At 33.6% G+C, this 12,353-nt stretch overlaps 1 protein-coding gene across 5 annotated transcripts in view; it reads left to right on the top strand.

Moving 5' to 3' along the window:
* Nucleotides 1-1,148: 1,148 nt before the first annotated feature.
* Nucleotides 1,149-12,353, top strand: part of LOC147069320 (serine protease gd-like) — a 31,437-nt gene continuing 20,232 nt past the window's right edge. The window contains exons 1-3 of one of the 5 annotated variants that reach the window (XM_085950482.1): nucleotides 1,149-1,263; nucleotides 10,210-10,473; nucleotides 12,144-12,285. In XM_085950482.1, coding sequence (XP_085806608.1) covers nucleotides 10,258-10,473; nucleotides 12,144-12,285 — 358 coding nt within the window. In that variant the 5' untranslated portion in view covers nucleotides 1,149-1,263; nucleotides 10,210-10,257. Of the gene's footprint in view, nucleotides 1,623-10,209; nucleotides 10,474-12,143; nucleotides 12,286-12,353 lie in introns of all 5 variants that reach the window. The other 4 variants (XM_085950481.1, XM_085950480.1, XM_085950483.1 and 1 more) reach the window with 4 other exon arrangements.

The raw sequence follows: 12,353 nt of genomic DNA, 5'->3' as shown, positions 1-12,353 counted from the left end.
CTGCATAGTGTCGCAAATTTGCGACATTTCAAACTATTTCGATATAGTCAATGCCATCTGTGTAAATTATCAAATACTATCCTTTTTCGATGCCTAGAAAACTGTTTTACCATAAACATCCTACTTTACCGATTTTGTTTCGACATTTCAAGAAATAAAGCATTTCTGCATTATAGTCTCTGCATTTCTGCTTTGACAGTTGACGAATTCGTATGTACGCGAAAATCCGCATTTGTAAATAAATAAAAAAAAATATACAGAAGATTGAAATTGGTTGAATAAAAATATCTACACATCAAATAAGGTGTGTACATTAGTTTTTTATAATTGTTTTCATTTGGTTTTGTATTTTGACATACTGAAATTTAAGATTTCCAAATGTCGTAAATCTGCGACACCACGCAGTAACATACAAAATTTAATGAAATTTTCGAAAAATATTTTTTTTATTATTTTTCCTTCATTCACAAGGCATTTTGACACCAAGAAAAAATAAAAATTTTCAAAAAAAAAAATCATGCAGTAAAGGGTTAGAAATAAACTGAGTTTGAATGAAGTTTGATTTATACCCATGTGTAGGTAGCCGATTCATTTTATTTTTTCACATAAATTATTAAAAATGAGAAAGATTGGAAAAAAACGATGCTTCGCACTTTTAACAAAGTAATTCCACCATGATATCATACGTTTTACGGCAATTTCATATTTGGCTGACTAATTAGATTTATGAAGCGGAAAAGCCATAAGTACGCCATGATTATTTGCTTTACTATTTTAAATCTCGCTAATCCATTCATTATGTCTTTACTATCAGAAACAGCAATCTCATATTAAATTCACATTATTATTTATATTACAATATTATTTACTCCATTAAACTTGTGTATTTCCAAGATTGAACGTATACAATATTAACAATAAATTTTTCTTAAATAGAATGAATTATACTAGATTTATTTTTGGTCGATTTTATCAGTGTTATTTGTAAATATAAAATTTTTATATAAACAATGGAAAAAAATGCCAATCCCGGGATTGTCAAATTGTAATCCCGAAATCCCGGGATCAGAATTTTGGCTCGGGATTGGATTCCCTAATCACAACTACTAACTGACCTCGAACCTTTCGACCTCTTTAGACGCACTATCAGACGTATTTTTGGCATTATCTCTACTACTAGTATCAGACACAAATAAACATGGAAATACCATGAAACCTGTCTTTAGTATCGATTCGCATTTGGCACAGCGACGTCGTGTCTTCGTGCGTGATATATAATATTATGTAAATAATAGTAAATTCTGTGATTTAGAAACAGTTCTTAAACATACCGTTTTATTGAAGTATAGTTAATCGCATTTGAAATTTACCTAGTGCAAATATAACTGGTGTAGCTTAGGATGTTAGACGACAATATGTCTTCATTATGATTACCATTCGTTGTGCAACAGTTTTATCTTTCCCATTGCCGACTCAAGTAGAAAGCCGATACATTCACAACGACTAGTCCTACTTTTTCCTCCCCTCCCATTGTTGTATATGTATGAACTATGGCCCCCACAAAGGGGGGCTGACAGGACTCTAGCTCAAAAAGGGCCCGGCGTGACGAGTCGACCAGATAAGTGAGATAAACACAAATTTGCTATAATAGTAAAAAAAGTTGCCTGCGGCGATATTTTACTTCAATAGTATTAATAATTTGAAAAATTTGGTTTTACGATGCAATTTTTAACTGTGTGCCGATACTCGATAACTCCATTTTTCAAATAACATACACTTTAATTTTACCGCGTACGCCATTTGGAAAACGCTACTGCAGTACGTCACACTGCCTTTACCCTTAGCGATAGGTAGGGGGGCCCGCCAAACATCTTAGCCTGGGGGCCCGCTTCAGGATGTGGGGTCCATGGTATGAACTGTCATTGCCTGCCATTAAGGTTCAAATAGACTATATGACGATCGGGCACATATATGCTAAGAGCGATTTAGTGTAATTCAATGCCATTCAATTACTGACGAAGATTAGTGTTCACTATAGATGTCGAATCTTAACTGCCTACCTCACGATATGTATTTTACAACGTTTTTCTTAGCTCGTATTCTTATTTGTCCGGTGGTTATTCGGTACAAATCTTTGCAATCAATTTTTAACTAACTTCCCGACTAGCTAGACATTTGAAACTTTTAGAATATATCAGAACACGATGCCAATGCATTTTTTATTACTTTTAGCCATCTTTAAGTAGACTTGATTTCATTTTCAGTTTTAATTCTGTTTTTTATGAAAAAATATTTCGGAAGAAATTCGTAAAAAGTAAAACTATTATTGGTTGCTAAGTGGGTCCTAGCAACTAAATTATTAATAATAATATATACGTGCGTTACTATGGAAATCAATATGACACTTCAGTATTATTTCTATCAAGTCCAATTTTTTTGATCGTTATTAGTCAAGTCAAGTTTATATGATTCAACAGAAAATTTAAAAACGTTGTATATAAATAGTTATTTTTATCTTGTAATTATTATAGTTAATGCTATCGATTTTGAGCATAATAACTTAATAACATTTCAATTATATGTAATATTGACGATTGTAAGAATAGCCGAAATATGAAGATGTCGAAGTCCATATTAATTGAAATATTCAGGGGTTAATGGGCTGGGTAGCCTTAGGCGATATTATAGTAACAAGAGTGTTAATATCAGCATTAGCATTGCCTTCTTGATACAAAGCTTATCTTTTTGCACAAGCGTATTTTTCAAACGAGTGGCCCCACAGTTCAGCTGTAAAAATCAGATCCCACTTAATTATAAGATTTTCTCGTTTCGAAAATGAATTATAAAAAATCCGCAAATCAAATAACTTAATGCAAGTGTAGCGAACCTATGGCACGCGTTTGAAGAGGACAAAAAACCTATAATATTAATAAATGACAGATCGCATTGTATAAAAATAGCAGGAAAATACTCATCAAGAATAAGCATAACGTTAAATTTAAATATATTATTGTATAGGTCGGTCCGTAGACAGTGTGCGTCACATATAATATTATCACACTAACCTTATCAGGCGGCGAGGGATGCCGCACTACGAACCTCTAATTTTGATCGATTTACAATGCTTGAGACCACTGTAGCGAGAGAATGTCTCATCTGATCGGAGCAATTATCATGTAAATTTGTGCGAAAAGAACCAAACTAATTAATACATTAAGGCTATACATCAGTTAAGGCATGGTCTAAAAAAATAGTGGCTAGGCGATGCGCAGATTGTGGAAATGACGCGTACATAATTTGTTATAAAAATCCAATATGCGTCCATTTAATATTATGTTTATTGTTATATTACTAATAATAATAGTATATTCATTGATATGTTTTCTTTTAAAGTACATACGTAAAGTTTTTTAGTCATCTTTACACGATTTAAGAATATTTTAATCCGACGCCATGACAAAACTAATCGACGTGCAGACACCTCGACTGTCGGTCTCCGATAGGCGACTAGTGAGAAATTTCGTCGCACCTACTGTTGAAAATTATTTGCCGTTTCACTGAAGTATGCTCTTAACAAAAAAATTATTTTTTACCCACAAAAAAAGAGTGCACCAAATAAGAAAAAAGCTTGGTGAAGCTAGTAGTAGTAATTCTGGCAGACAGTTTCAAAATTGGTGGACCGAAATGTATGTGATATAAAGTGATAAAGCTAAAGGTCTGCGATGTTCTGTGAGTGGTATCTAACTGCCGTATTCATACACTTTTGAACCGCATTCAACGCAGTAAGCGGTTTATCGGCCGAATAAGAAAACTATAAAAAATGCATACGTCACGAAGATGCGTACAGAAATGCGCACCAAACTTAAAATGGCGGCGATCTGCGCGAGCTGTCAGTGTCACTTTAATATACGTCTAAAATGAGTTCATCACAACAAGCGTTTAGTAAGAGACTTGAAACCTTCGTAGGTTTTATAGATTATTGTGAACATGACGTGTGTGAAACAGAAAGGAGAAGAAACTGCCCGTCGTCGTTGTGCTATAATCGAATTAATGATGATGCTAAATGCTTGTAAAAATGTATACAGATCGTGGATCGATGTAGATGTATGTAATATTGTCAATGAGCCCGCGAAGCTGTATTGCCATATTATGGAAATATTTACTGGGTATACTTTATCATTTTGTGCATTATAAGTATAAAATTAATATGATTTTATAACAAATAAATTATTTAAAGTTCATGATAAATATTCATTTATAATTATTAAATTAATATGGTACCGTTTGCAAATTTTTACACCTATTCACAATTTCAAAATTTTAAATTAATTATCGGGAAATTTAAATTTAAACGTTGGTAATATTAGCCACGGCATGACACGTATTACGTCAGCAACGTGACGTCACTATTCGACAGATTCAAATTAGGTTTATGCATGCAAATTTGCAGTAATGCAGTTTGCTGTTATATGCATACGCCAGTAAAACTTCATCATTTTTAATAAGTACAAATTTAAAAAAAAAACTATGTTTTCCTCATGAAAACATGCTTGGCACGAAAATTTTAGCACGCGTAGGTACATAAAAAGGTTCGCCAACCCTGACAATGTATTATCAGTGTTATTTACAAAATACACATACATTCCTATTATTCATCAGCTGTCAAAGTCAAACTATTTCTTTATACAAAAACCGACAGTAGGTACCCAATATTGATATCGAAAAATTGTCTTATTGCAGCATTGAGCTATACATTACGTTTGTGAAAAATGTGTTACTATTATTTTATTATTTATCATGTACCTAACTCATTTATCAAAATCAAACCATTCCCTATGTCAAGACACTTGGAAATATCGATTTGCAATAGCATTTTAAAATTCGTATTTCGTACACTAAATCAGATGAACTCTGGGGTCCTCTCCTAGATATGTTAAAATAATCCGTTTCTAACGAAAGCAATAAAAAAAAATGCGCGACGCGCAGATTGTGCAAATGACGCGTGCCGAACAAAATATAATTTATAAAAATTCAACATGCGTCCATTTAATGTTGTGATTGTTATTTAAGTAATTATAATAATATATCCATTGGCATGTTTTGTTTTTCGAGTAAATACGATTTAAGAATTAATTCCTCCGACGCCATCACAAATAAAATTGACGTGTTCACAGCTCGACTTTCAGTCTCCGATTGGCAACGCGTGCGAAATTACGTCCCACTTATTATTGAAAATTATTTGCCGTTTCACTGAAGTATGCTCTTAATGGGAAATGAGTATTTTTTCAGAATAAATAAAATGGGGTCCCCACAAAACCACCTGAACCAAAACCGCCTGGACTAAACCGCCCGGACTAAACCGCCCAGACATTGCCGCCTAAACAATTTAGAAATCAGACAATTTTTATATTTACATAATATTATATTTTAGATAGGTACACAAATAAAAAAAAAACATACGAATACAGATACTTATAAAAAAATATATATACAATATTCCATTCCATATTTGTATGTAGACTTTATGACTCGTTATCAGTATTCCTAACGGGATTTCGTAGATATTCCAGGTATTCCATTAGCGAACTCATGTAGTTATAAGCTATGTAGCTGCATCAGATCTAACACGTATTATCGGCGTGTTAAAAGTGTTAAAAGCTGATGATTTATTAATACTTCAATACAAACATATGATAAACTACCTATAATTTTATTGTAACAATAAGTTAGCCGTCTATACAGTTAACCTTATCACTGCCAGCCAATTTTTACAAGGTGGACACTTGTAGGCCAGCTATTTTAGGAATAAAATAAATCCTCTAAAAAATATGAAATAGGAACGAAATGATAAATATTTGTGAAAACTTAGCAACACAACATGTTTATCAAGTTTATCGTGAATATTTTCACACTTAAACGTAAATATTGTCTAGAAAATATACACAGAATGCTTATTCAGAAGTTACGACGTTTACAAGAACCCGCAAATATATTCGTCCGTGGCCTGACGCGACATACATGTTTTGGCGAGTTAATTCGTCCGTGGCACGGATAAGGTTAAAACTGTCTATCTCGTTCTAAAATTTAGCACAGTCAAGACAGGTGCCGTTAAAACATAGCACTTATTGTAACAATTACAACTCCTTATTTTAATTGTTATAATAAGTGCTAATACTTCGATACAAAACTATGAAAAACTACCCTCCATAACTGCCGATAGCGGCCGATAGCAGTCTTGTGGATAGAATAGATGTGCTGAAACTTATAAAATATTGCTTAATCGCTATTAAAATCAGCATTGAACGTGTCAAATTTTGTAAACAGACATTATAAAATAAAACACAGGTAGTTACGCCAGACCTAATTGAATTTTAAATTATTAATCAACACTATCTGCAATTTGCGGCTACATATAAATTGTACGTAAAACATTTCACCGTGGCACAGTTCGCCGTGAGCTTTTTTATCGGAAAGAGATGACCTTACGGTTTCCAATTTTATTAGATTCATTATGAACATTAATTCAATTTTCAAAGCTGATTTTGGCAAAATTCATGAATTAAGAAGGAAAAGCTAACCTAACCTAGAAAATAATCCAGTATATCGGCTATTTTCAAAATTTGTTTGCTGCTGGCTTCCTGTACTTAAAGTGTAAACCGACATGAACCGTGTTTTATTTAGTCATGAATTTTATGTCAGTAGTAGGTATACGACCAAAAGAGTTTGGATGGTCTTTAATATACGGCAATATATTTCCGATACAACATTTCACGGTGAAGTGTGATACGGCGAACTGTATAAGTACAAGTTTCCGGACACTGTAATTTGTAGCTTTTAAGTACCAACTGACTGACAAAGTTTAGTGTCCACTATTTATGTCGAATCCACATACACCCTTCGCCACTAACTTGACTCAATATCAATGTTATCAAAACGTTTCTTACGATATTCGATTAACAAGTGCTGTGTGAAGCACCACTTCTGAAGAAGCACAAAAGGAAGGCAGAATTGTTGAGAGATCCAATAATTTTAAATATACCCCTTGGGTGATTACAACAGATTACAAGATTAGAAACAGTTCATTTAAACCCATTCTAATATAATATACACGTCCGGCTTGAACAGTCTTCCTCCACCCTTCGCCACTGTCATACGGTGCCTCTAAAGCGCGAATCAAACTGAGGTGCATGCCATGGTGCATGTCGCCTACTGCCACGCTGTCGCGGCGACAAATTTAATCTATGGTTTCGTCTCGTACCATCTCTGTAAATTCACTGAAGAATGAGACTGACGAAGAGTGCCTACTATAATGTATTAATAATTTGAATTATTATTAATTATTCATGTTAATTTCAATTAATTTTAACAGCTTCTACGTAATTAAAAGACACATCTGACTAATATAAGATAATAATTAATAAAAATAGCGTAATTTTCCTCAAAAATCAAGATTTATAAACAAAAATGATAAATTTAAAACGATTTTAGTTTTTGGGATTTTTCCATATTAAACAAGGTTATCGCTTGTTTAATGTTATCGTTTTGTTGGAATTTATTTGATTCACTGATATAATTTTTATTCTTGAAAAATCTAAAAGGGTTTATACTTATTTATTTATTAAATCCGGTATTATATAACATTCAGGTCCATGGTCGACTCTACAGCCATCCTCCAGGATCTCTATCCCAAGCTCTCTCTTTCCAGTCAGTCACACTCTACTTATTTAATTATTTACTTAAGCTGCTATAATATAACATTCAGGTCCATGGCAGACTCTACAACCTTCCTCCAGGGATCTCTATCCCAAGCTCTCTCTTTCCAGTCGGTCACACTCGGCGTCTCTCTTGACGTTATTCACCCATCTCCTCCGGGGGTGGCCCAGGGGTCAAGTACTTCGGGATTATGCAGAGCTCTAGATCCATAGAATCTAACAATGTTGATCGGCGTTCGCGCCCTCAAGATTTTACGTATAAGCTGGGCATACACAGCAAGTTTGACCTCCAGGTTAAGTCTACCACGGACAATATGTATGTTAATGGACACACCACAGATCAGCTGATCAAACTGCCCCATATGAATCTTTCAAACTGTCAACGTACGTGTCCATATGAAGGGACTGCTTACTTCATCAGAAAATTTATCCACTAGAACAGTACTTTTCAAACTGGGGGGCGCGCCCTCAACGGGGGACCTGGAGCTCCTGCTAGGGAGCCGCGTACAATTGGATCTGAGACCAAAATACAATTGGATAATAACACCATTTAATAAATCCATAAAATATGATTACATAACGTAGGCAGCTCAAGAAGAATTGATTGATATTAGATCAGATAATTCCTCTTAAGTCTGATTTAATGAAATAAGTCTTGCAGTATTCTGGATAAGGCGACAGCAAGAATACCCGTCAGTTTTGGCAGCTTTGTTAATCATATTTTCTTTTGCAGCAACATACCTATGTGAAACAGCATTTTTATCATTACTGATAATAAAATAATTACAAGATAAAAAGAACTTTTTATATACCACGTTTTTAAATCTTCTGTTGAAACATATAAACTTGACAATCCTATGTATTAATAATTTAGGACAAATAAGGCAATTGTCAACAAATCATTTTTTTGCTATTTCGCAACAAACAAACAAATATAGAATACTGAAATGTCATTTTGATTTCCATAGTAACGTACGTATATATTAATAATTTAGTTGCTAAGACCACCCCCTTAGCAACCAATAATAGTGGATTGGATTACGGATTTATTCCGAAATAACTTTTCATACAAAACAGAATTAACTGAAAATGAATTCAAATCTACTTAAAGATGGCTAAAAGTATTAAAAGAACGCATTTGCATCGTGTTCTGATATATTCTAAAAGCTTCAAATGTCTAACTAGTCGGGAAGTTAGTTAAAAATTGATTGCAAGATTTGTACTGGATAAACAACCACCGGACAAACAAGAATATGAGCTAAGAAAAACGTGGTAAAATGAACACAGATCGTGCTTTTCAACGGAGACTTGGGAGCACACCCTGCGAATTAGCATTTCAAAGCAGTACCGGATATTGATGTATTATGTAAAAATATGCAATTTACATCCTTATCATTAAATAAAAGTTTTAAATTTTTAATAAAAATTTACCTATAATTATAATTAGTGGTAAATAAAGTACTGTTGGTCACTAAACAAGTAAGTTGGTCAACAAAAAAAAAATGGGGAGGGAGCCGTGGATTTTTTTTCTGGTTTAGGGTACCGTGGTATGAAAATTTTTGAGAAGCACTGCACTAGAACATTATTTTCAGCTTGATCAACAGTTTCAAAATAAGCTTGATGCAATAACATTATTAATGGACAACGCACTCAGTACAGTAGCTCGCAAGTAAATTGGCGCATAGCGACATTCGCACATGTATAGGTAGACGTCACGCAATTTCCATTATGCGATATCACGCATCGGGAATTTATAGCAATATCATAATTGTAATGGCGTTAGAACAGTGTTTCTAGTGTCAATGTTCATTTGAGCGAACGATATTGATATTAAAATATGAATTATGCCATTCGGCAAACCCGACAAAAAGCATCGGGAATTTAAAGCAATATCACCTTTATTGTAATGGCGTTAGAACAGATTATGCCATTCGGCAGACCCGTCAAAAAAGTGAGTGTCATTTTTTTTCCAGATGCTTCGTCCATATTAATGTCATTGGCTTGAGGTTCATCAGATTGGATTTTTACCATTTGTTCTTCAAAAATCGTCGGCATTCCTTCAATATTGAAGTTTGAATTATTGCAATGCTGTCAAGTAGAGATTCTACTGGCGGCCATCTGGCTGTGGTTTCTCTTATTTTTCAATAGTAAAGTATGTAAATATGGGATGTATTTTTCTGTATTACTGCCTTCTATTAATATATGCTTTAACTAAAATGATTGACATATAGATATATTCTTTAATTACTCGATAAAATAGTTAACTCAAAATATCACATACCACAGTAACAAATTTGATAACCACAGAATTTCCTGTTGATAACCGAGAGGTTACCAAGTTTTTCGACCACACCCCTCAATTTATAACTGTCTTCTTCCGTCTACCTCATGTCCATTCTAATCCTGGCAAAATTAAATATTAATTATATTTCTGAGATATTCCAAATTACGTATGTTTAATAATAAATTACACTTTTTTAAACCTGCATTGTTTTAGAAATAGTTAAATTAAAAATATTATTAACTTTGTGGATCAAGTGGTGTAATGTTTTCTGAAAAGTGTAAAGTGATATTATCAATATGTCTGTGTTTGTTGGTGAATACTTCGGGACAGGACTACTCCTCGTCTCCTTGCCCAAGTGTATTCAGATATGAATCTGATGGGTTGGAGACGTATGGGATTATCGAATTGTCTGTTCCATCACCAGGCACTACAATCGCCATGAAATTGGATATGTCAAGCAACAACACATTACAATTGGTATGTAATAGTTATATTTTTTTCCATGCCTAAACAATAATAAGGGCAGTGACTAAGATTCCGTACAACAGTGGTTTTCAAGCATGTTTGTCTAGTGGTGCCTTAAAAATACCGGTTCCATGAATAAACAGAACATGAAGAAACAGAACGGTGTTCACTCTTCAATTTTCTTGTCAATTAAATAGTGTCTTCGAGCCATGGTTAATCTAAAAGTGCCTAAAAGTATTCGCACAAAATACATCATTATCTAAGTGGCAAATATTACCCATTAATGCAGGGGGGGCAAACTTTTTGGATGGAGGGCCGAATTCAAGAATTCAAAATGAGCGGCGGGCCGCAAGTAAAATACAATTTTTAGACATACACTATTTATTATCACAAAAAATAAACATTACAAAAAATTAATGAGAAGAATGGAACTGTTTACATTTTTTAACATTTTTTTTTAATTCAGGTGTTAATTTTGTAGTTGATATTCTCAAAACTGCTTTTAAATGGGCATCGGAGATATTTGATCGTAAAGAATTTTTATTGAGGTTCATGATCGAAAATATTTATTCACATATATAGGTTGATCCAAAAATAACGAAAATTTTTCTTGTATAATCTTTAAGTTGGTCGAATTTGTCTGAATTAAGGGCATTGTAAAATTTGGAGATTTCTTCACGACGATGAAATTCTCTTAAATCAGTGTCACACTGCAGATCAATAATCTCAAGTTGTAGCTCTGTCGGTACACTATCAATATCTATTGAAAATGAATCGCGTACTATTGCTAAACTTGTCTCAATTTTTCGGAAGTCACCAAATCTTTGTGAAAAATCGTCATCCAGAGCTTTAATAATTTTACCATATTCTTCAAATTTATATTCTGGTATATTCTGTCAAAGTTGGAAAGTGGCCCACGTTGTTATTCGATATTTGTCAAAGGCATAACTTGAGTTTTAATTGAAATCCATTCAAACTTTTTACCATATCATGGGCATATTTTTTTCCTTGCAACGCGGAGTTAAAAGTATTTAAATGTGTCACGATGTTCAACGTAGAAAATAGTGGTTATATAGTGTGAGACGAGACGCAAGAAAGACCTACTGAGATAATACATTTACGAAACAACAAATTCTTCAAATTTTAATCTATTGTCAATATTTTTAAAAAAATCATAAAAAAGTTATTCGTAATCGAAGTACAATTAATGATGGCGGGCCACAAAAAAATACCCGACGGGCCGCAGTTTGGCCCCCCCTGCGGCCTAATGCATGGTGTATTCGAATGAATACAAATGAAAATATCACTATTTCTTAAAAGATAAGATAAAAACCTAAAATATTTTATAATACTTTGCTTGTCTTACCTTTTGTGAATGTAAAATGATTTTTGTTGGACGAAAAGTTGTATTTTTTTTCATAAAAAAATCACAGTGAATATGGAGAAACTGCAAGTTTCAACAAATCGTCTGATTAGGTGGTCAAACATTAAATTAAAGGGATATAAATTATTAAAAATTTAAATCAACACTAAAATTTGTAGGATTCAGACAAGACATGTCATAAAGTACTGTGTATTCGTACGAATACACCATGCATTTAAGGATTAAAGATGAAAAATCACCTTCAAGACATGTGTGTAAGTGTGAAAATATAATATTACAATATACTTTGTTAATCCAGCGCAATTTGAGGAGTGACGTGACCAAGCAGCCCCTGGACGAATCATCCCTTAGCAAGAACGTGCGTTTCCCCCAGCGCTGGCCATTGCCAAAGGTCACCTCCATCGTGCACAATGGACAAGAGTACTGTACCGGTTTGCCAGGTAGTCAAAAAATGTATTTATAACATTGCCGACTCAAGTAGAAAGCCGATACATTCACAACGACTGGT

Source organism: Rhyacophila brunnea, unplaced genomic scaffold (genome assembly GCF_057557595.1).
Source record: "Rhyacophila brunnea isolate RB1 unplaced genomic scaffold, BYU_Rbru_1.0 scaffold_23, whole genome shotgun sequence".
NCBI lineage: Eukaryota > Metazoa > Arthropoda > Insecta > Trichoptera > Rhyacophilidae > Rhyacophila > Rhyacophila brunnea.
This window is presented reverse-complemented; position numbering and strand designations above follow the sequence as displayed.